The sequence below is a fragment of the Barbatula barbatula genome (genome assembly GCF_947034865.1).
Source record: "Barbatula barbatula genome assembly, chromosome: 17".
Classification (NCBI taxonomy): Eukaryota; Metazoa; Chordata; class Actinopteri; order Cypriniformes; family Nemacheilidae; genus Barbatula; species Barbatula barbatula.
The window spans coordinates 10,183,566-10,209,287 of record NC_136780.1 but is presented as its reverse complement, the minus strand read 5'-3'; the positions used below and the strand labels follow the sequence as shown (position 1 = coordinate 10,209,287).

Below are 25,722 nucleotides of genomic sequence, written 5' to 3'. Positions count from 1 at the left end.
CTGTGATCTCCAGGCACTTCACTGTCTTATCTCATCCTGTTTTTTCTCCTTCTGTCAGCTCCACAGCTTTTACAAATGCAGCATGTTGAAACACACTCTGATGGCCACCGTGCCATCTGCCACCTACCCGGCCCTGTCCTCACCCTGACTAAGTTTGGTTTCACATTTAGTTCGATTGCCTGGTCCGAACCCTAGTACCCCCGCTGGACTGCGTTGATATCATTTATTTGGGTCTGAATCGCGGGCAAATTGACATTCCTTAACAAATGGCAACCACATTTACATGGCCATTAAACATTTATTTAGTTATTAAGTTATTAATAGTTATTTATAATTATTATATTTAGTAATAGTAATTCAATTATTATTATATGACTTATTTCATTATTATTATGTAGTATCATTATTAATAGTAGTAGTATTAGTATTAATTATGTCATTTATATTATTTGTATTATATATGTATGATTATGTTATACTATTTATGATTATCATTATGGTGTAATCATTATTTATAATAATATTATTTATAATCTATAATTCCTCAGCAAATACATTCTGTATATACAGAAATTCTGACAAACAGCATGGAAACTACAGGAATACAAATATTTATAACCCTGCTTCCTGCCAGCAGTCAAAAAATCGGACATTCATGTATTTATTTGTCTTCTCTGATTATGAATCTCTGCACATTCCTTGTAACAAACTTTATGTGCTAAGTAGTATAAAAAATAAAGAGTAAGTAAGCGAAGAATCAAAGATAAAGGAAACAGCTCTCTCTCTTTCTCGGTCTCCACCCACAAACAGAAAGGCAAAGCATGCTGGTGGTTAATGAAGTGTAGTGACCCCTGTGTGACCTGTCAAACTGTTTTTTAGAAGAGAGAATGCCATTCAGCATCTCTCTAGGTTCAGGCGAGCTCATTGTGACAGACCCAAGCACAGTACAAAGAGAAAGAAATAAACACACCGAAGAAAAGATGGAGGGACGGAAGAAAGGTGCAGGTGTCTACACCTCCCGCGGCCCCTTCTGAAATTGGGAGATAAATTGGTTGAAATTGGCAATGACTCAACGCTGACAGGGGTTTAAGTGTTTGTCGCTTTTTCTTGACATGTATAATGTGTGGCGAGGGAACAATGGATGCGAGAGGTCATGAGCAATAATATCACAGAGACACACACTTGAATCTCACGGTTTATTTAACACATGTACACTGTGATGATAGATTCTCTATTTATATGGTTTCGTCTGTGGAAATCCCTTGTGTGTTGCATAGCTGGTAGACATAAAACTGTATGTTTGAAAAGTAAAACCATAGAAAATAAATAGTTAAATAAGCTTTGTGAATAAACTTAAATCCAAAAAAAAAGCAGCATTACAATAATGAACGTCTTGAGTTTGAACATTTGTTTGCCTGGCTGAGTTTCATAAAGGGGACTTTAGGACAAAACTAAATTGGTGAGTGTTAAATCATGTTTACGTTTTGCGCTTGTCAGCCTCTTGCTTTCTGTTTGTTGAGAGTGAGAACAAATAAGCGGCGCAGGATGTTTTCTTGAGCTCTAAATCAGCTGGATAAAATGCAACAGAATATTCAGTAATGGAGCCACAAGTTACACAGTTTTTTTAAGTGACATAATGCTTATGTCAGATGCAACAAAATGCAAATGCCAAAGTTGAAGAAGATCTAGAGCATACTTTTTAACTCAGAGAGACCGAATTATAAAAAGAGCTCGTTGTGGAGTTCAATATCATAGCAAAGTCTACAAAGCACTGCACTTTCTCTTTGAATTGTTGCTCAGGATTACCTGTCTCTGTTTGCCTGCCGTCTGTCTGTATTTCTGTCTGTCGACCTGTCGCTTACTATTGAACCAGACACACACACAGCTGCGCTTCTCTCTGCAGCTAAAGAGCAGGGGGTGTTGGGAGATTGACAGTTCTGTAGGCTAAGAACAACGACCCAGCTGGAGATGAGAAGACATGTTTATTTAAAGCTCATGAATCAATCATCGCCCCTCTCTATTACACGCGCACAAGGGCACACGCAAACACTCATCTTATCTAACTCTGAAAAACATACACAATACTGTGAGGCTATATATAGATATATATACGTCTTTATTGTATTTTTAACAGTTAAAGAGTTTTCGACTGACAGATACAAAAAAATTGGATTAAGGTGCCCTTTGTTTCTGAACAATGTCATTGTGAATCACACATGCACATTTTTAGGAGCACAGGTGCATTCTGGGATTGATTAGATCAGATTAGTGGATTAATCAACAAGTGCTGCCCACTATATCCGTCAGTGTTTATGTATCATCTCCGTATATCAAAGAGTGTTCTGCAGAGCCAAAAGCAGAGTCTGCAGAGTTTGTCATGCCAGAAATGTCAATGAAAATCATTTTGTACATTGTACTTTCGATGTCAGTGTAACCCATTTTGACCAGCATGACCTCAGCCGTTGTCAAACTGAAGAGTAGGTGAACTTTGCTTGCGTAAAATCTATATCTATACAAAACAGAGAATGCTGAGTTCATGAAAGTCCAACAATCCACACTTCAATTTATTCGGTTAAATGAGTGCATTATCCAGGTACTTGAGTTGCACAGAAAACGTAATGGATACAATATGAATTGCATTGGTTTTAATGGAAACTATAATGGAATGTGATGTATTCTGTTGGTGGCAGGTAATCTGGCGCATGGGAACCAATAGAACACAATTAAATCCTACTGGAATAATGTCCAAAACACACTTCAAATACAAATGTTGTAATGGTTTTAATCGAAATATCTAACGGTTCATAGTGGTATTGTGATGAAAACCATTAGAATGTCTGAGATGGTTTCTTTTTTTATGAGAACGAAAAGTTTCAACAACACAAGATTAATTTGTGGATTTGTACTTCTAATGTCAAAATAGCAACAAGATCTCTTTTGGTACAATATTTCTATAAAGCCAGTTTCCAAAATACGCAGTTACCTTTATAACCAGGAAGTTTTCATTATATCTTTTTTTGCATTGACGGTGCACACAAACCCTTTTTACTGTGAATAAGGATGAGGAATCCAGCATTGTTACGAACGCCACACTCATTTCATGTACAAAATCCCAGAGAACACAAGTTGACAACAGCAGCCTTCTCATCTAATGAGTGAGCACACACTGAAGGTTTGTCACAAGCACTGGGGTAATGAGTCTGTGTGCTCAGATCAGTTCTGAGCACAGTATGTGTGTGTCTACACACTTACACATTACATCATGTAAATTTAAATCTCTCTGTCTTATTAAAGAGGCATCTCTATGCTAACCCTTTCCTTAAAGTGGCCATATTATTCTTAAAACCATAATTCTGTGGGCACCACTCCACACGTATTGTGTGGAAGCACTCAAGGTATGTTGCAGATACTGTTTCTTTCTTTTGGCCAAGACCTAAACTGTAACATTTAAAAAAAATTATCTGATTTCCCTGCTGAAAAAACAAAGAAACCGAATAGAAAGTATCACAGAAATTTGAATGGTTGCCATTAGAATACCATTAAAACCTAATAGCTTTCTTTTTCGTAGTGTGTTTTGGGCATTATTCCAGTTGGATTTAACATCCCACCAATACATTCCATCACACATCGGTAGACACCATTACATTTTCCATTACAACCAATACAAATCCCTTTAAAACCATTCAAACCAGTACAACTTCTTTACCCTGCTTAAAAAACAATAGAAACCATTAAAGGTTTTAATGGTTTTAAAGGGATTTGTACTGGCTATAATGGATACTGTAATGGTTCTACTGGTGGATTTGATGGATTCTATTGGTGGGATGTTAAATCCTATTGGAATATTGCCCAAAACCCTCAACACACAAAGGAATTTTGTGATGGTTATAATGTTAAAAGCTCATCAGAAGGCATCAGAATTTCTGTAATGGTTTCTATTGGTGTTCTACAGCGGGTAATGTTTTCTATAATGTTTTTCCGCAGGGATGTTAGTCATTGTAGGTTTTCTTGACCCCTTTCCATCTACTTTGTATGCCAAGCTACTGTAACGTTTGGCTGCTGTGACAGAAAAAGCTCTGTTCAAACATGAAAAAGCAGCCAAGCTCTGGATTGCTTTAAATGCAGACTCATTGTTGTATAAAACATTGTTTTAAACTCCCCTATCCAGCAAAAACTGAATTACATTCAGACGAATTAACGACTAAAACGAATAAACGAATAAAACGTTTTCATATAAAGTTAGACTGCAATGTTTAGGGAGTAATAACAAAAACATTGTCACTCGTTTCTAATGCTGGCTTCCTTCATGCAGAACATTTTTTACTCATATTTCATGCAAGTTGGCATTTAAGAGTAGTAGAATCTATCCTTCATATATTAATACACTGTGACATTTATGAACAACAAACATTCATTCATTTACAAGTCTTACTGGACCAAAAACACGTGCACACAAAACAACATGCACTTGCATAAAAGTTAGGGTGACCGTTAAGAAACCATCAGGATGGAAATTGAGTTATTTTGTGCTGGCTGTATCAAAGAAAAAAAAAAGAAAGGCTTTCATTTGACACGGTGCATCTTCTCTCCTCCAATTTCCACAGTCAAACTATAAATGTCAAAGAGATGAGCTACATTACCTCGCCCACACAGCACTACAGCATCAGATTCAGACACATTGTAAAGGATGTGACTACGTTGTCCGGTAATATCACAGAGCAATATTAGCAATGGTGAACCCAGAGTCGGTGGCTGATGGGACGCCCAGAGATCTGCAATTCAATTACTGGCACTCCATGTGCTTTGCATTCTTTTCCTGAAAATATGGTTTACTACATGTTTCAGTTCATTTGGTTAATTTGGTTCAGTTAGTTCAGTCGTTTGTCATCTTAGAAACAATATTGCGTAGTATATGGCAGCCCGGGTGAACACTGTCACATTCTGTTTGACCTTGTGGTTTTGTTATAAACCTTAAAGTACCAGAACTACAGAACTATGTGTTTCTGTTCCATCTCAATAGTCTCCAGCTGTCTCTTGTAAGCCCATTAAAGTTCTTGTATTTATAGCATACTTTTTCCTTTGTTCTGTGTCAGATCAGGCCGTGTAATGCAGGTAGCCTTAGTTTCTTGCTTCATAGCCTTTGTTACCAGTTTCTTGCGTTCGTGTATTTCATTTGCATCTACGAGCTCGATCTCTGAGATACAAATGTATTCACAAAAGTACTTTCTCTTCAGCGTGAGTGCATGCTTTTGATTTAGCAAAAACTCTCATATGCAAATAAACGAATATGCATTTTTATGTAAAACTACAGCCGAGAGCTACAGTACATTTAGCGCCGACGTATAAGACTCTCAAATTAATGCATACTGAAAATTCATACCAAGCTTTTATGCATCAATTGAAACGAAATACGAATCAAAAACGAAATACATAAGAAAAAAGAGTGCTGAATAAAAAGAGACATGGATATTGACAATGCAAGAACAAAAGAAAACCGATTGTGACAGAAAAGGAAAAACTGTAAAAAAATGCGTGCAAAAACAGCATTTGTGTTTGATTATGCTTTATGATGAGCGAATTTTCCAAATGTCAGAGGCTTTGATCCAAACGCTCTCGTCTCTGACAGACATTGAGAGAGAGAGAGAGAGAGAGAGAGAGAGAGACTATGAGGTCTTCTTGTATATGCTGGCAGATGGATGCTAGCTCGAGAACAAAGAACAAGCAGCAGCTAATACTCAATAGAGCACTTTTCATTTGAATCCACTTCAAAATTATCCTTGATTGAATTAACATAAAAACATTTGTCTGTGGTTGTTTAAATAAGGGCAGCCAACCGTTTGATATGATATGATATATGAATAATCGAAATGAACTGCAATATAGCCTTTATCAATATTTGCACTGAAACGCCTCTAAATTTAATTCAAAGACATTGACAACGTGGCTTTGGTTGTCAATATGTAATTTATTTTTTTGTTGAACATAAGCCCAGAAAATGTATTATGTTTAGAATAAATAACACCAAACCAACATGTCAAGGTGACAGTCTTACGATTCATAAGCAAATGTATTATAGTACTTGTCTAAATGTAATTGATTTAGTGTCCCACACAAATGTCTAAAGACCATGATGGGGGAAAATGTCAAGAAGAAACCTCAAAGCTCAGCAAAACTAAGCCAATAACAAAGAGTTAGTCTGATACAAAAAGCTTGACAAACCTATAATATACACATGCACTAACTGTCATAATATTGAAATATACTACATTTATTCAATTTGAGTTCATTGGATTCTAAATAAAAAGCTTCCAGTAAAATCATGTTTGCAAGTAGCCTATAGCCTCAGTTTATGTTTTACTTTCTAACGCTCTGAGTATATGAAGTATACAGTCCTGAAAAGTGTATAACGTGTATAATATGTTGAGTCACAATCGCCTGGAGCTAAAACGGTGCCAAGCTGTAGGGATCGACTTCCATCCTCAAAGAGACTTGTGGGATTGAAAATGACTTTGAGTAGATTTGCAAAGCATATGGAAGAGGACAGAGCCAATTGGAAAGAAATGTTCAGTAAATAACGCAGAGACAAGGCATTGTCTTTTGCAGCTAACAACGATGAAATCTGAAATCAGTCAATAACGGATCGAGGGAACAGACAGATGAGAGCAAAAACGTTTGTGGGAAATATAAAGCAGCAAGAAGGCAACTATTATAGGTATAGTTCACACCGAAATGAACATTTTGTCATCATTTACTGAACGACAATTTATTTCAAACCTGACTGACTTTAGATAAAGAGAAAATGTACATTTTGAAAACTGCTCTCATTCGTCATATAATAAAAGTGGATGGTTGTGTAAGGGTCAAAGGGATGCAACATTTTTTTATTCTGTCATTATTTACTCAGGTTGTTCCAAACCTGTATACATTTTTTGCTATTTTATATGACCTATTCAAATTTTAAGTACTAAATAATTTTTTTTATTTACAGAAAGTGTTTTTCTTGAACATTGAAAGTTTTTTGAAGTACAAATATCTTCAAAATCTTAAATGAATATACATCTTCTCAAAACGAAACATATATCTGAAAGTTTATAATTCAAATTTTTCAAATAACCGTATCTTGATTTGACAATGTAAAAAATACAAAGATATTCATTTTTTCCTTTGTTTTCATTCAAGAAAGTAAACCAAAAATGATTAACTACACAGGAGCCTGAGTGAACAATAAAAAAGTCCATTTAAGTGTAAACTTTTCGTCAAGCTCATTTGTTTCTCATGTTCTTTACATCTTAACATGCCTATATAACTGTCCAACTGTGTCCATTTTTCATTTTCTAAAATACAAAAAAATACCTGCTGAAAGATAACCTTCTTATGATAAAACAAAAAAATAGCAAACCTATCTGACTTGTAAATATGTCATTGTGCTGTCACATAAACCTATAATGACTCCTGAACTGTTTATAACCCATTGTCGCAGGCAAGCAGTATTCTACATAGGTTCATTCTTCTCATTGAATTTTTCTATAAGACGGATCATTGGACATTACACACGAACCTTTATAGAGAAGCATTTTTGCGACGGATTACACAGCCATTAAAGCTGTAATACTCAATCTGTAAGAAGCTTTGTCGGTTTTAAAAGACTGAAATCCAGGGCTTCTCATAAATACAAACAATCACGTGTGATCCTGCATGAGTTGAATAGGGAGATTAGAGAGCAGAAATGTGTAATTGAGGAAACGGGCCGTAAACGTGTGCTGGTAATTACAACGGGCTGCTTTCTCCTCGGCCTCTGCAGTAATAGGTAAAGTGATAATGGAATTAGTGATTGCCACTTACACAAGAAGGGTTCACGTTGGCCTGCCTTACCTGTACACACATGCATCCACACGTGCTTACAACACACAGAGTCATGAAGCACAATGGCTTCCATTTACTTTACAAAAGCAATGGGGGCTAGGCATTTAAATGCATCTGATTAAACCGTAAGAATTGAGCAGGTTACAACCTGTTTTACTCACAGAAACCCTTCTCATGTCGCACACGTGACTGTTCAGTTTAAGTGGATTTTGATGGAGAGAGGTGCAATTTTTACAATTTTACAGAATCCACAAAAAGGGAAAAACTGGATTAAGCTAGCTAGCCAAACCTTGGCATCTTGGCATCACTAACAGAGATTTAGAATTGATTTATTATAACTCCTCCAGCTTAAACTTTAAACTTTCAGAAACCATTTGATTGATTTTTAATATCTTATCATTTTCCAATGGTCCCTTCGGCTCTGTGTAATGTACATATAGGAAAGGTTTAATATATATGCAGGCTGGCAAGTGGTTTAAAAAGGTTCAAGTGAAAGTGACCCTCACATAAACAAAAAAGACTAGACTTCAATCTGTGTTTAAGTCCGCCCAAAAGTTTGAGAAACACACATGTAGCTGGCAAAGAGAAAGGGAGAAAAGAAAAGAAAGCGACAGAAGATGAAAAAGCTAACAACACAAATCGTTGTGATAAGAGCCCAGTGCCTTTGGGGTTTTTTGCTATTTATGTGGAGATGAGAGAATGCTCTTTTTTATTGTTAGAGCAATTAAAAGCTCCTTGACTTGTACTCTTGGGACCAGAAAAAAATTGCTCAAACAAAGGAGAAGTACAGTTTAATTAAATGCCAAGCGGTTTGGAGAACGAGAAAAACCAACACAGATGAAAACAGACGGTGGAACGCAAAAGTCTGAGACCACTAGAGAAAATGCTTCTATTTTGCATTTTTCTAATTTTGTTCATTACAAAAGTATACAGTATTAGCAGCATGACAATTTGACTGAAACATAAATTGGAAAATAACTCAAAAGCATGAAATTCATTATTCGATTAGCAAGCAGTGAATGAAATATTTCTTATCTATTTTAACTTCTTTGTTGTTAAGTTTCCTGATAAAGTTTAAGTTCTATTTAAATTACAGTTTCAAGTTTTTTTTACACTTTCATCTCACTGTATTTCGCATCGGTTTCAATTTGGACCCATGTGTTTTACAATGACATTCATTAATGAGTTTTTCCTTTGTGTTATATCAGATCCTGTTTAAATGTGTCTTCACGATTGGTTTACTTTTATGTCTACTGCAGAGACTGAACACATTGGTCTGTATTGACCAGTCAATCTTAACGCTGATTTCTGAATTCTGTGCAGACTCACAGCTTCTATTATTCCCGTGCTCCACTGGAGGTAAATAGAATTGTTGCTCTGTTGAGTACCCCTAACATGAAAAACTTCTCGGTCACGTTGTGTTGAGAGACTGACTGGGGTTTGATCTTGAGAACCTACCTTCTCCGAGATAATTAATTATAAAACGCCAATGGGCTTGGCGAATGGCACGCGCACGCCAGTCTCCACCCCGTACATACAAGTATAAAGGAAGATGGCGGCGGTCATTCACTCACCCTTTGTACTGAGGAACCTGAGAGGGCACTCCCGGTCACTGCAGTGATTCGGCGCAGCGTTGGGGCATGAAGACACAACGTCTCGTTCCCTCCATCAGGGAACGGAGGTTACAGACGTAACCGAGACGTTCCCCTTCAGTCGGTCTCTCGACGTTGTGTTGAGAGACTGACTGGGGATCTATCTAAACGCTCTAGCGCTTGCACCGATATCACGACCTCCAGCGAAGCGACCCTGACTAGGCTAGCAAGTCACAAGAGTGCTACCGCGAGACGTAATCTTCCAGTCACATAGTATTGGTCACACTGAGAAGCCTGTACTGACGGCCTCACGGACAGTGGCGTACGCCTCTAGTAGCGAGGAGCTGTCCGGAGCCGAACACTTGGTAAACACTGCTCTCCTCTGAGAATAGTGTGTTACGGAGGCCACATCCTACCCAGAGGGGAGGTTACATGTGGAGACACTAACATGGTCTCCCGGCGGGGAGGTGAGCGCCACCAGGAGTGCATCTCTCATCTACAACTGAGGAAGATTGGCAACTCTTAGGGGCTCACCAGGGCCGTACCAAGGCCCTGTATGACCACATTAGGGTCCCAAGAGGGTACGGAGCACGGTCAAGGTGGATACACCCTTCTCGCCCTGGTGACCAGGTCGTGCTGACGGAGATACTTACCTGCGGGTCAGCACTGATCCGATCAGGCAACTCCGCGGGTTCTCCACCCGGGGAGAACATCAGGACAAATGGCGCCACTTATAAGCGTATAACCGCCTAGAGGCGGGGCTCTAGCCTTTAAGACAGTCTCCCGGACCGCTAACGGCAAGCCCTCGTCCCGTCCAGGGGCCAGGCATGAAGGTTTCAGAGGCCTGCGTTGGGGTGCCACAACGTGCCCTTCCCCTGCAACAGAAGGTCCTTCGTCAGGGGAATTCAATTCAATTTATTTATATAGCGCCTTTCACAATTTGCATTGTTCCAAAGCAGCTTTACAGGGGAAAAACGAAAAACCCAAGAAAGGGTAAAACACACTACATGGTGTTTTATATAATAAATCCAATTATTCTAGTAAAATAATATCTAATGTCAGCATCTCCTGGTGGTTTATTTAGCATATTTGCATTAAGTGAATGCTTGGCTGAAAAGATGCGTTTTTAATCTAGATTTAAATTGGGCGAGTGTGTCTGATCCTCGAATAATATCAGGAAGGCTATTCCAGAGTTTAGGTGCTACATATGAGAAAGCTCGACCCCCTTTGGTGGATTTAGTTATTCTAGGTATTATCAAAAGTCCTGCGTTTTGAGATCTTAGAGAGCGTGATGGGTTGTAGTATGATAGAAGCTCTGTTAGGTAGGTAGGGGCTAAACCCTTTAAGGCTTTATAAGTGATTAAAAGAACTTTAAAGTCAATACGATACTTAATGGGTAGCCAGTGAAGGGTTGATAAAATTGGGGTTATGTGATCATATTTTCTGGTCCTGGTTAGAACTCTGGCAGCTGCATTCTGAACTAACTGTAGTTTGTTTATTGATGATGCAGGACAACCACTAAGTAGCGCATTACAGTAGTCAAGTCTTGAGGTCATAAATGCATGAATAAGCTTCTCTGCGTCAGCAACACACAGAATATTTCGTAACTTGGCAACTTGGGCCAGGGGGGGGGGCGTCGTCAGATCTACCAGATCCGAGAGCCAGGTCTGGTTGGGCCAGTATGGCGCCAATTACCAGAACCTGATGCCCCTCTTCCCTGACCTTGCACAGGACCTGTGTGATTGATGTACGCCACGGAAGTCGTGCTGTCCGACCGGACTAGCATGTGTTTGTCCTGCACGAGGGGCTGGAGCCTCCTCAGTGCCAGAAGGATTGCCAGCAACTCTAGGCAGTTGATATGCCAAAGCAGTCGGGGACCCGTCCACCGACCCGATACTGCGTGCCCACTTGCACACCGCACCCCACCCTTGCAGGGAGGCGTCTGTCGTTCACACGACACGCCTCAACCTGTCCGAGCGGAACCCCTGCTCGGAGAATGGTCAAGTCTGACCAGGGTGAGAGAGTGCGAAGGCACTAAGGCGTTACCGTAATTCGCCTGGTGCCGGTGTGCCACGCTGTCCAGGGAACCCGACTCCGTAGCCAGTGCTGAAGCGGCCGCATGTGCATCAACCCGAGAGGGATTACCCCTGTCGAGGACGCCATGTGCCCCACGAGCCTCTGAAAGTTCTTCAGCGGCGTCGAGGGATTCTGCTGATCAACCTCAGACAGCTCAGCACTGACTGTGCACGCTCGTTGGTGAGACGTGCTGACATACGGACAGAGTCTAGTTCCAAACCGAAGTAAGAGGTGCTCTGCGCGGGGGAGAGCTTGCTCTTCTCCTGGTTGACCCGAGGGCCTAGATGGTATAGGTGCCGAAGCACAAGGTCCCTGTGCGTGCATAACACATCTTGCGAGTGTGCCAAGATAAGCCAGTCGTTCTTCAGGAGCGCGAGAAGGGTGTATCCACCTTGACCGTGCTCCGTACCCTCTTGGGACCCTAATGTGGTCCTACAGGGCCTTGGTACGGCCCTGGTGAGCCCCCAAGAGTTGCCAATCTTCCTCAATCTTCCTGACGCCTCTGCGTCAGCATCCTGAACAGCAGCTTGTGCAGGTGCTTGTTCAGTTGGCGCAGACCCAAAATGGGACGCAGCCCCCTGCCCTTTTTGGGCACGATGAAGTACGGGCTGTAAAACCCGGCCGACATCTCGGTCATAGGGACGGGTTCGACTGCACCCTTCGCCAGAAGGGCAGCGACCTCCTGCCGAAGTACGGAAGCATTCTCTCCTCGCACCGAGGTGTACAGAATGCCCCGAAACTTGGGGGGGTGCCTGGCGAATTGGATCGAGTAACCGAGATGGACTGTCCTCTCTATCCAGTGTGACGGGCTGGTGCGCTGCCAAGCGCCCAAGAACCGCGACAGCGGGACCAGAGGGACAATCTGCTTCACCGTGCCGGGGGAGGCTGGTTCGGTGGCTGACAGTGCTGTCACCTCGCACAGGGGGGACCCCCAGGGAGGTTGACGGCTCTGTATGTTTACCTGCTTCAGGCGGCCCGACGCAACGTCCGGGGGAGATTGCAGTAGGCGGCCCGATCCTTCCAAGACACCATGTGGACGAGACCGCTGTGGAGGAAAACCCAGGGGAGATTTGTCTTTTTGTGAGTATGTGGGCGCCGGGCCCTGAAAAGGGCCCAGACTCTATGGAAACGCGGCAGGCAGCGTCCTTCTCCGATCCAGCGTTGGAAAGGCCGGAATCGGGCCCAGTAAAATCTCCCCCAGGTTCGTCCCGTCAGGGCCGCTTAGAGGACCTCTTGGCGGGCTGCTGACGGGGAATAGATGCCCTCTTCCGCGGGGGTCTACGTCTCTGGTGGGTCGTCCTCTGGGAGGGTCCTGGAACCAGAGGGCCGCCGCGGGAGGGCGGGGCTGCTGGGAGGCAGGCTGCGCCCAAGACCATGCCGACCTGTTGGCGGGCACGTTGCGGCGTGGCAGGATCTGCTTGATCGCCTCAGTCTGCTTCCAGACCGCGGAGAACTGCCGTCCTCCACAGTATCATCAAGCAGCCCTGCTTGCGAGACGGGCACATCCAGAAGGTGGGCCTTCTGGGCGCCGCTCATCTGCGCAAGACTAAACCACAGATGCCTCTCTTGGACCACCATTGTGGACATCGACCGACCCAGGGCACATGCCGTGGCCTGCGTCGCTCGTAGCGCGAGGTCTGTGGCAGTACGCAGTTCACTCATACGAGTTGGGTCGGACTTCTGCCGTCCAAATCCTTCAGGACTTTCGCCTGAAAAACCTGGAGGACCGCCATGGCGTGGAGAGCGGAGGCGGTTCGTCCAGCAGCACTGTAAGCCTTCGACAAGAGTGTCGAAGAGAGCCTACATGCTCTGGACGGGAGTCTAGGTCGACCCCCCCAAGTGGCAGCCGTCTGCGGGCACAAGTGGCCCGCGACTGCATGCTCCACCCCGGGGACGTCAACATAGCCTCTAGCCGCCCCACCAACCAGGGCAGTCACAGCCACCGGGTGCCTCCGGCCTGATACACGCAGAAAGGGGCGCATTCCAGGACTTGGCGATCTCGTCACGCACCTCCGGGAAGAATGGTAACGGAGCGGGGCGTGGCTTTTGACCACGCCCCCGAAACCGCGTATCTAGCCGCGAGCGTTCCGGGGTGGGTGTGTTACACCCTGCAACCCGATGCACGCAGCTGCCCGGGAAAGCATGGCCGACATCTCAGCGTCAGTCTCCTCCGGAGCTCGACTGCCTGAAGACAGGAGACCAGAGGAGTCTTCCGCATCCGATGCCAGCAGGTAGCTGTCCGACGCAGTGACAGAGATAGCGTCATCATCCGTGTGCGAAGTCTTACCACTATGAGACGGCCGTCTGCCGTTCGTAGGGGACGAACCAGGTGAGCGTGAAGGGGTATAGATTGTCCGCGAGCGTGAAGCTGACGGAGCAACATCTATCGGAGTCCCCAATTCACCCCGCCGCTCGCCAAAGCGGTCAACCTCACCGAAACGGCAGCTGAACACGCCTGGGAAACAGACGGGGTGGTGGCAGCGCTCGAAAGAACGTAGCCAACCGTGACCGCAACACCCTGATTGCTATGTCCGCACACACAGGACATACCGCATCAGTGAAACCTGCCTCAGCATGCTTGCCCAAGCAAGTGACACAGGTATCCGGGACGAGTCTGTCGCACCCAAGGATACAGCTACGAGACCTGCTCGTAGCCGGAGGGACTTATCTCTTAAGGTCTGTAGCCTTCTGCCGAAACGCCCAGGGGAAGTCCACCGAAAGGAGAAGTCCGCTGCTCCGCATCGTAAATCCAGCAGGTAAAACAGTCTCGAAGTCGAGTATCGTGTGTAGCATAGCAAACACACAGGTTCCGAAGAACAAAGGATGAGTGAATGACCGCCGCCATCTTCCTTTATACCTGTATGTACGGGGCGGAGACTGGCGTGCGCGTGCCACTCGCCAAGCCCATTGGCGTTTTATAATTAATTATCTCGGAGAAGGTAGGTTCTCAAGATCAAACCCCAGTCAGTCTCTCAACAAAACGTCGAGAGACCGACAGAAGGGAAACATATATTTTACAAGACCGACATAGCAATATTCAAATAGGACTTTTTTTGTTGTCAGTTAAGAGTAAATGTTAAACTCCTTCCTGCACTGGTGCAATGGAAAAAGAAACAAATATATTTCCACCCTCCAGACCGCTATGTACAGTGAACACAACCAGACATCAATCTTTCTCCCGCCTGTCAGAGGACGAGGATGAAGTGATTAAAGCGAAGCTGTCAAGAGAGAGCACATTTAGCTTTCAACCAGAGTAACAAACTGAGAGAGAAAACGAGGCAGGTGAAATAATTATATAAATGTGACTTAGAATCCAATCTGAACCCTGGTTTGGAAACTGACAGAGGCGGACTGGCCATCTGGCGTACAGGGCGTTTGGGACGCAAACGTGGCTTGATCTGCTCAGACAGATGTATTATAAAGGCCGAATGGAAGCAAGGCGAATGCAGAAGACATGTCCCTCAAGAACCCCCCCATCCCCCCCCCCCCCCGTCGACAGAAACAGTACATGGACGATGTGGGCCGAAAATGCTAGGGTCAATTTTTCTTCCCAGTCTAGCCCTGAAAACTGATATTGCCTTGTAAGTGCACATACAATATTTGTATAGACAATATTTTTTATTTATTAATGTCCCTTATTAATATAGTCCAATAAAATTCAGATCGAGCACAACATATAATTCCATTAAACTTATGGTACTGTATAAGCGAGGTAACAATACCTTACATTTAAAGCCAATCTCAACGTTGATTGATTTAAGGAAAACAATTGAACAGTAAAAACTGTCCATCATTATTCTCAAGTTTGACCTTTGTGTGAACATTCCCGTCCATTTATTTTACGTAAAGATGTTCAGCACCTACAATCCTTATTCATTATTGAAATATGTCTAAATATTGTCACAAACTGAGATGACATTTAATAAGGAGAAGGCGACGATTGGCAGTTGTCAAAAGTTTGAGAACCCCTGCATTGAGCAAACAAACTTTGTGAAAAAAAAGAATTGAGTCTATGAGAACAAAACTGCAACAACTTAGTTTAGTTTTCATTTACAAAGAATGAATAAAGCAAAATAAAGTTTTTATGTAGGCTATAAAACATGGCATTGTGTACAGTACAAATCTCTTTTGCACAGCACTATTACCCGTCACATTTATTACTCAAAACGATACAAATGTATTTATCTTGACATGCCCAAACTTATATTTCTTTTGCATATGATTCTGTCAATAAAGCTTAGTTTAACTTGGTTTATGAAAAATGACAGAGATATCTGCAAGATAAGTTTGCTCACCCTGCTCACAATCGAATTCTTCCACAGTGGAAACGAAGTGAGGTCTGGAGTAAAAGTTGTGAGGTCCGGGCTGCTGAAGTCCCCCCAGGCTGTAGAAGGCCCCGTCGGTAGCGGTGCAAGAGGAGAACGCTCTGCGGCTGGGGATGCATGGGTACCGCGTCCAGCTCTTCATCTCTAGGTCGAAGGACTCGAATGCCGTCACTGGCAGCTTTCCCTGTCGCCCACCTGTTAGAGGACGAGAATGTGAGAAGAGGGTATAAGGCTTCTCAGGAAAGATTGAGATGGAGTCAGAGGGTGTGTGTGTGTATCTCTGTGATAGGATTCAGTCAGTGTGTCACGTCTGTCCCTGCTGGGAGACAGTGTGTGTGCGATTATCACATGTCACGGCTCACTGGCGACACTTTGGTCTCCTCAGACAGGCTGACAGCCTGTTCCATTCTTGGGTCTCTGACACACATACAACCCACACGTTTACATTGGCACATATACTGTATGCATACAGTATAATAGCAATTATACACTATCATATATGTGCATATGCAAACATAGATTTCCACATTTTAAGTGGCCAGTTGAAGAGATAGTTCGCCCACAAATAAAAATGCTCTCAATATTTATGTTGTTCAAACCTGTATATGACTTGAAACACTAAAGAGGATATTTAGAGAAATGTCACTTTGACTTTGTGTCCATACAAGGGAAATCAATGGAGTCCAATGTTGTTTGGTTATGTTTACAAAAGCCCAGAAACCAACAAATGCTGTCACGTTTCCAGACACGCCTTACATTTTTTCACATTCTCTCTTGCCGCCTCTATGAATTCACAATGTGACTGATCTCCTCCCAGCTTTGGCATTATCGAAAGCCCTCTGGAGAAGAACAGAGAGCCAGAAAAAACACACACAGGAGAAAACAAAAGAAAGAGAATATAAACCTGTCTGGGGAACAATGTGGAAAAGAGGAAGAATGAGAGAAAAAGGAGGGCAGAAGGAAAAGCGTTCATAATTAAGAAGTGTGCCAATGAGGTTACAGCAGCCCATTTAAAGTGAGCTTGTTCTTTTGACCTTTCCTTGACTCCACCAATTACCTTCCTTCAACTCTCGCAGCTTCTTGCTGTCCATCACTAAAGCCTCCATGGTCAAAATTATGAAAAATTAGTTGAGGGGAACAGGGCATATACACGAGTGAATTCAAAGCAGGCGTGTGTAGAGAGCAGATACTGAGATGAGTGATGGCACATGCCCACATGCTAAAATGTGGCTGCTTTGGCTCAGAACAGTCTGCAGAAAGATTTGATAACAGACAGGCGGTGTATAGCCAAACTTATGCACACAAACACATTGATGATCCAATAAAATATTACATTTACTTAATTCAATAAATCAGGATTTAGCAAACAATGGATCATCTTCATTACATTATGTAATGAGGGGATAACTGTTCCTTTAGGTACAGTATATAATAAATAAAAAATAATCAAACAAAGGCTACTTAAAGGTCCAGTGTTTTTTGCAGGATCTATTGACAGAAATGCAATATAATACACATAAAACTATGTGTTATGAGGTCTATAAAGATCTAAATATTGAAGCGTTTAGTTTTTATTACCTTAGAATGAGTTATTTATATCTACAGTACATACACGGCGGGTCCACTTGCACAGAGTTCAACATGTTGTCTCTACAGTAGCCCTAAACTGCTCTACAGAGCGTGTTTAATAAATACGTTATCTCCTTTGTTATGTATTCAGCTATTTTGCCTCTTGCTTCTCTCTCTCTCTGTTAAAATTGTAAAGGTTTAAAAAGTTTAAACTTTTAATGTAAACATTGTCTACCAGAGAAGTGTAGTATATTTGAATGAACAGAAAGTGTCAACTTTATCTGAGGCTGTTGTTTTCTCCGATGAATTTGTGCTCACTCATAAAGTAGTGTTTGTGCTTGTATGCGAAATACTAAAGATGTGCTGGTTTACCCTAAGAAAACTCCCAGGACAATTCTGACAAAGTGCTGTTAGAAACTTTTAATGTTTTGACTGCCATAAGAATGGACACTTCATTGCAACTTGTCCTGCTTTAAAGCGCAAAGCCGGCAGGAATGCCAACACCCCAAAGAGCGTAGCTTTAGTTGATAGCTGTGTATCATCTTCCGGACTTGCATTTCAATTAATTGTTGAACCTGTTTTTGAACCATTTGTTGACGATGGAATTGAATCACTTGCTGGATGAACCTGTGAATGGAGAATGTGATGTGCAAAACTTTTCTTGATGTGTTTAGTGCTTGTGTATGGATAATAGTATATCAGGTTTTAGTTCCAAAGCTGTACCGGCCATGCGTTTGGAGCCATCAATGAAGTCTGATGAAGTCAAGTTCTGTAGATCTTGCCATGCGAGTCAGCTGTTAGCTGGAAAACCTATCCAAGTAATTCCTCCTGCACCGCTAATACCAATCCCAGAACTAGGAGAACCTTTTTAGAGTATCTTGATTGACTTGATTAACTTTAATGTGCTCAGCAGTCTTAAAGCCCCATCTGTCCTTAAAGCAATCGTGAATTTCTGTAACCTAAATATTTACAATCAGACCAAGGTAGTAACTTTGTGTCCAAAGTTTTTACAAAGGTGATGGAGCAATTGAACATAAAACACAAGGTATCCAGTCCTTATCATCTTCAGTCACAGGGGGCAATTGAGTGTTTCCACCAGACTCTAAAGTCAATGCTTCGTACCTTTTGTGTAGAGCGTGAATGGGACTGGAATGAAGAGATTACCCTTTTGTTGTTTTGTTAACCTTACCGGGTTAATCCTGTTAAAAGAAACCTCATGAAACAAGAAACTCAGTATCTACTAGAACATGGTTTGGCCATCCCAAGTAGTAGTCCCTGGTGTTCACTTTTGTTAGTCTCTAAACCCGGATGGTATGTCTAGATTCTGTACGGATTACAGAAAGGCAATGCTTGACTAGGCCAGACTCTTTCCCATTACCTTAATTGGAGGATTGTGCGGACCATGTGGGAAATGCAATGTTTGTTACCAAACTTGATATACAAAAGGGCTACTGGCAGGTATAATGATGTTGTTTGTTACTAAAAACCTATATCCAAACTTTGAGGAATGTGTTTGAACGTTTGAAGGATGCCAACCTTACACTGGGAAAGGAAGTTGGAAACTGTATGGTCTGGCCAATTAATTAGATAGTTCAGGCTATTGTGGATTTTCCAGTACCAGCGACGAAAGAGCTTAGAAGTTTAGGTATGACTGGTTATTACAGGAATTTTTTATACTAGTTTTGCTTCATAAAGGAGAAGCATTTGATTGGAAACCTGAATGTCAGTTTGCCTTTGAGGCATTGAAAACTCTCTTGTGTAGTGCACCCATCCTTGCAGCTCCTCGCTTCGATGAACCTTTCAAATTGGAAGTTGACGCCAGTGCTATTGGCCCAGGTACAGTGTTGATTCAGACGGATGATGCTTGAATTGAACATCAGTTTAGTTTTCACCTATAGTACGATAGAGAAAGAGACTCTTGCTTTGTTACTTACTCTTCAACATTTTGAAGTGCACATTTGATCTATTGCACAATAATAGTATATACTGATTATAACCCATTAGTGTTTGTTCAGTGTATGTCCAATTTAAATCATAGACTTATGTGTTGGTCATTGATTTGTCAAGGTTTCAATTAGGAGATTTATCATAAATAAGGTGTTGACAATGTGATTGCTGATACACTTTCACGTGTCCGTTCCCAGTTTTTTTTATATGTAAGGGTGAGGGTGTTATGTATTTAGTTGTTTGCCATTTGCTTTCCTCTATGCTCTCTCTCTCTATCTCTCTTGTTTTAGTTTGTCTGCCTCTAGGTGGCAGTGTGACCAATTGGATGGAGTTCCTGATTGGACTTTTCTGGTCCGTGTTTTGTATTTTAGGGCTGCATTAAGCACTCCTCATGGTCCATTATAAGCCATTTAGCTCTATTGTTGTTCCCCCAAATTGTATGTGTTTGGTACAAGTTGATTTGTTAGTTATGACTTTGATTTATCTTAGCAAGATGAGTTATTTTCTGAGCCTTTGATTCTGGTAATTCATCTTTTTCGTGTTTTGTTAACTTTTACTTTAAAACTATAAGAAGGCATTGACCACTCCTTTTTTGTAGAATTTTTTTTCATTCAAATGTCTCTTAAATAAATATTTACCCTTAGTTACCCTTTTATGTTGCGATTGACCCTAGAAAGGAAGTAACAACTTCAGCAAAGAAGCAAAAACATGACGACATCTTAGTCTTGTGTCAGCCACCGTAGTGATTAGGGTAATTTGATCACGTTTATAGCTAATAATACATGAAGCACTTTCATGTTTACGCCAATAAGAAAATCAAACGCAACGGGCAGAGATTTAGATCACGCTCTTCCAGGAAGAAGAACCTTGTATTCCATTTAATGAAAACATCAACAGAACATACCTTCAAACAACTCTCTTAGAGAGTATTTATTTTAGATCACGTTTGAATGAGGTCACATATCCCTCATGTCTGCACCAGGGGTAACAGTATTAGCACGCACAGTAGGGATCTTATTTTGGGAGACAGCATGGTGCATCCGGGAGATTTGTGATCGAGTGTCTGGGCTGGATGATAGACCTTGCGGGGCACATCCTAGACAGAACTGAACTAAATGAGCGTCTCGTGATAAGGACTCATTCTTCATACGTGGCGCTAATGTGATTCCGGTTGTGGCTCTATTGGTGGTCTGACAGCACCCACCAACAAATAAAAAATTATGTTTCATTAACTTCAACCGCTGTAACCAGGCAAAAGATCCTCCCGAGAGTCCGACAAAACTTTAAGTCTCATTGCGTGCCTAAAGCATGGCAAGCAACACAAAGGCGAGCAGCCCTTTGAGTTAAATTGACGGAGAGAGAGAGAGAGAGAGAGAGAGAGAGAGCGTGAGAAAGATGAAGACTGTTTTGGAGAGATATTAGCCAAAGCTGGATCTTATACGAAAGGGATGCCCATGAATTATTCTCTGTGATGTCAAACGCATGAGTGTGAGTTAAACTGTTTAGACAAAATTGTTACGTGCGGGAGAAGTCCTGAGGGGAAATCTTATCATCATTATACTTGTTTTCACTGTTCACCACATTGCGGCTCACTTTCTGAAAATGTATTAAGCGTCTGCTGAATGTTATATGGAGGTCTGGCCTGTTCATTTGCATAGATCACAGCATCTTTGTTCAACACCACTAAGTCCTGCTTTACACTATTTGTACTGTAAATTGTTCATTATTAAAATCATTTTGGTTTATAGCTTTATCAAAAAACAATCGAAGTCTCAGTTATGTCATCATTTAGATAGCCAAGTAGACATATGTGTGTGAATGGTGTGGTAGAAGGGTGTTTTCAAAGATAAAGAGGGCATCTGATCTTTTCTCTCCAACATGATCAGGATGTCTCACAGACAGAGGTCAGAAAAAGGACAAATTTGCCAAAACATGACCTCATAGAGACTACTCCACATGCTCATAAAACCCATGATCACAAACCTACACTTCGATTACTCACAGATATATCTCACAAACACTCACACACATAAAGGCATTTTAAAAACATACTGTAAAGTATGCTAGCCTGATTCGCACCTCTTCAAAAATGGAACTACACACCGCATCTATGCAAAACAATTACGAGACTATTCCAAATGTTAATTTAATCAGCATTTCTAGATATATTGTGGTCATTCCAATCGTGTGTCTGTTGAATTTCAACAAAATCAAACCTCAGCGGTGACATAAAGTCATCCGCATCGGAACAGCATGACAAGACACATGAAAATTGTGATAAAATCGAGGTTATCGCATAAGATCATTTTTGAACTTGACCTAAATGAAATGAACGAGTATGTTGTATTGCTTAAAAGAATTTAATAATTTGATATTATGAGGCATCAATGGGTAGTTTGTGTGACCCAGAAAAAAAGGGATTTCTATGAAAGTGTTTTCCATAGCTCAGGAGAAATGTAAGCTTTTGCGCAAGTTCTATCAGGAAGACTCCTCACGTCACAAACAATTACCTGTTAGCCTATCATCCCTCAGCACGTAGTACATAAGGATTGTACTTATCTTCTCTTTCGTTCACAGAAACTAACGCATGAGTGAAACCCCCATCCTCCCCACCACCACCACCAAGTCCAGCCCCGTCCTCAGTCCGGGGGAAGGCTACGCCCCTGCCTTATCTTCAGGCAGGAACACAAGAATAATTTTGCCATGATTCCTTCATCGTATGGGGCCTACGCCCAAACTTCATAATACAATTTAAATATATTGTTAAATAAATATAATTTATTGTTCTATGTTTCATATTGCAATTTCAATAACAGTGGCAAGATTGGTCATTCTAAGCAGCTTGTGTCATTGCTGAGATCTCTTCTGAACTCCACCTACTGAGAAATGACTCCGCAGCTCTAATCAGGCTGTGTACAATTATCATGTGTTCTTACCACATCTGCTACTCCTGGAGAATATTGTGACACATTCTGACTCACGAAATAAGATACATTATAATTATTGGCTAGTCTAGTACACCATCTGCCAAATGCCTCCAGAGAGAAGACCACTTCTCCACGTGTACACGTGTACCACACCGCTCTACCACTGTCTCTGGAACATTCAGCCTTAAAATTCATGACTGAAAGTGTGAAATCACATTGACACTCTTATTCTTATTTGAACCTTGAAATTAAGTTTTAGGATCATGATTGTTTTAAAACCATGAAAAATTGCTGTGCGGATTGATCGTTGACTCACAAAAGATCGGATTGGCATCAGATCAGAGTGAATTTGCCTTAAGAAAAAAACCTTAGATCATTTCTAGTTTAAACTTCTCAAATAGAAAAGGGGTCTGAGACTTTTAGACCCAGGATATACTTAGAAGAATATATGATCACACATTTTAAACGGAATGTATTTGTTCCACAACAGGACTACTTGTGGGATGTATTAAATTGATACTACACAGGCTTTTTTCTTTACTCTAATTAGAAAACAAGAACAAATGGGCTTACCAAGAACATAGATCTTGTTACCACGCAGGAAGGAGACAGATCCATAGCGGGGGGTGGGCATGGTGGTGAGATGCAACCACTGGTCCTTTGCCGGCTCGTACAGTCTTACGTAGGCCTGAGGGGTTGTGTCTGCCCCCATCCCGCCTAAGGCATACACCTTACCATCTGAGAGAGGGAGAGAGAGAATTAGTTTGAGCTTTCAAGTCACCAATTTCTTTTCTTAAACAGACCAATAACTGCAAAAACAGAAAGCACTGAAAGAGTGGAAGTGTATGGAAGCAAATAAGAGACATAATGTTTTGAAATTTAACAGCCAATGAATACTTGAGTTTGAATTATTTTACTTTGGAAACCTTGTATCTGAATTTATTTGTTTCGAATTTACCTCTATGAAATTTAAATATGAAAATTCTTGATTTCCATTTTAAAAACTTGAATTTAATGCTCACAAATTCAGATACAAAACAAAATCAACTTACAGAATTTCAGATAAAATACATTCAGGTTGATCAAATTCGATTGCTCTTATTCAGATCTAAAATTTCAAGTTAATATTTTTCAAAGAAAACATATGTCTAATTCGACTGCTCAAATTCAGATCGAAAAATTCAAGTTAAATATTCACATGGTAACATCCGGGCTACCCAGGATAGGAAAAACAGTTGAGCCCAGAGCCCGTCTGCAATTGAACCGAACCATTGAACCGAACCAATGAACCGACATCGGGCGGCCTATCAGAGCACGTCAACCTGACTGTCTGTCATGATCCAAGAAGAGGCAAAGTCACGTATATTAAACCTGTAAAGAAGATGACTTCTTATGGCAAGCCGTTTTGACATAAAAACCTTGGGTTTGACTATCCATAAAATATATTTTAGATAGTTTTAATTGTATTTCGACGAGTCATAATTGAAATTTCACTAGTCAAATTGATAATTAGAGATATCTGCAATTATAATTGCGCTAGTAAGAAATATGATTCGAGATATCTGTAAATATGTTTTGACTAGTCAAAACTCTATTTAAGATATCTGTAATGACCTCATAGATATCTAAAATTATCGCGTCACAAATACGCAAAGTATTTAAAGATATCTCTAATTCAGTTTCGACTAGTCTCAATTATATTTTAAGATATCTGAATCGTGCCTGCTCCTAGTCGAATCTGCTGTTGTGTGACGTGATACTTAATCTCCTCAGCTCCCCCCCCCCACGCCAAAACCAAAAGCGCAACGGCTAATGCTATCACCTTGGCTTCATCGGAACACAGCAAAGGAGACAACAGGCTAGTTTTTTAAACGGATGTCAATGGGTTTTGTTCGCTTTTACGCTTTCTCCAGTTGGATGTCATAAAGACCCTTCGATCTAACTAAAATAAGGGTTTCTTATCTATGCCAGAGCCCCTCCTTATACCTAGTGCTAACGGCTAACAACAGTAGACAGCGTTTGTAACTTGTCAAGGAGAGAAAAGAACTGAATGAAGTACTTTAGGGATTATTAAATAATATAATATCATGTATGCATAGCGCTGAGATTTTAATTGCAGTCATGTTACAAAGCAGACCAAACAATGTGTAATGTTCAATAAAGACAAAGATCAGCAAACTGCTCGTTTTGTTGTAATTTATTTTTTATATATTTTTTGAATAGACATGAGTGAAAAACATTTGAATTATATACCAAAACGTGAAAAAGTACAAATAAGCACGTGATGGACAAGAATGTTGCATATATGGCACTTCAATCATGACCTGCTGGCACTGAGATCCGAATCGGCAAATTTCTGATCACAAGTCCAACGCTCTAACCACTAGGCCACAGACACCTATACAGATGTCTCGTTCTCGCTTCTCAGGGAACCGAGGTTACGAAAGTAACCGGAGAAGTTTTCCTGCTGGCTATAACGTGTTGCCTAGCTGACTTACCTACATAGAGAGACGAGTCACACAACAAACCATAGCTAACAGTTATGTGTTCCAAAAAATAATCAGCAACAACATACTTCTGTTCTGTAGAGTCTGATTGTACATAAACAGCAAACTACCGGAGCGCCTTCGTTTTCCCTAGAAGTCATCTTCTTTACAGGTTTAATATACGTGACTTTGCCTCTTCTTGGATCATGACAGACAGTCAGGTTGACGTGCTCTGATAGGCCGCCCGACGTCGGTTCATTGGTTCGGTTCAATGGTTCGGTTCAATTGCAGACGGGCTCTGGGCTCAACTGTTTTTCCTATCCTGGGTAGCCCGGATGTTACCATGTGAATATTTAACTTGAATTTTTCGATCTGAATTTGAGCAGTCGAATTAGACATATGTTTTCTTTGAAAAATATTAACTTGAAATTTTAGATCTGAATAAGAGCAATCGAATTTGATCAACCTGAATGTATTTTATCTGAAATTCTGTGAGTTGATTTTGTTTTGTATCTGAATTTGTGAGCATTAAATTCAAGTTTTTAAAATGGAAATCAAGAATTTTCATATTTAAATTTCATAGAGGTAAATTCGAAACAAATAAATTCAGATACAAGGTTTCCAAAGTAAAATAATTCAAACTCAAGTATTCATTGGCTATTAAATTTCAAAACATTATGTCTCTTATTTGCTTCCATAGAAGTGACACACAAGCGATCTGATTTAGGAATACTTTGTCGGTGTGCAGGAGTGGAGAATCTCCAGAGACCTGCTCTTTTATTCCGGAGCTCCGGCTATTTTAAGGATCTTCATAAATTCCACCTCTAAACTTGAACTGCACATTTGTTCTGTTTCCCAGTGGAAACTGAACATTAAATATGAATTTGTTCCCATAATGACCCCAAACTATGTGAACTTTTCCAAAAACTTGCTTTTG

General features: G+C 41.2%; 1 protein-coding gene across 1 annotated transcript in view; it reads right to left on the bottom strand.

Moving 5' to 3' along the window:
- Positions 1-25,722, bottom strand: part of klhdc8b (kelch domain containing 8B) — a gene marked incomplete at both ends in the record, with an annotated part of 73,456 nt that overhangs the window by 7,971 nt on the left and 39,763 nt on the right. The window contains 2 exons of the mRNA XM_079478459.1: positions 15,827-16,051; positions 22,873-23,037. Of these exons, the coding sequence (XP_079334585.1) occupies positions 15,827-16,051; positions 22,873-23,037 (390 nt within the window). The remainder of the gene's footprint in view (positions 1-15,826; positions 16,052-22,872; positions 23,038-25,722) is intronic.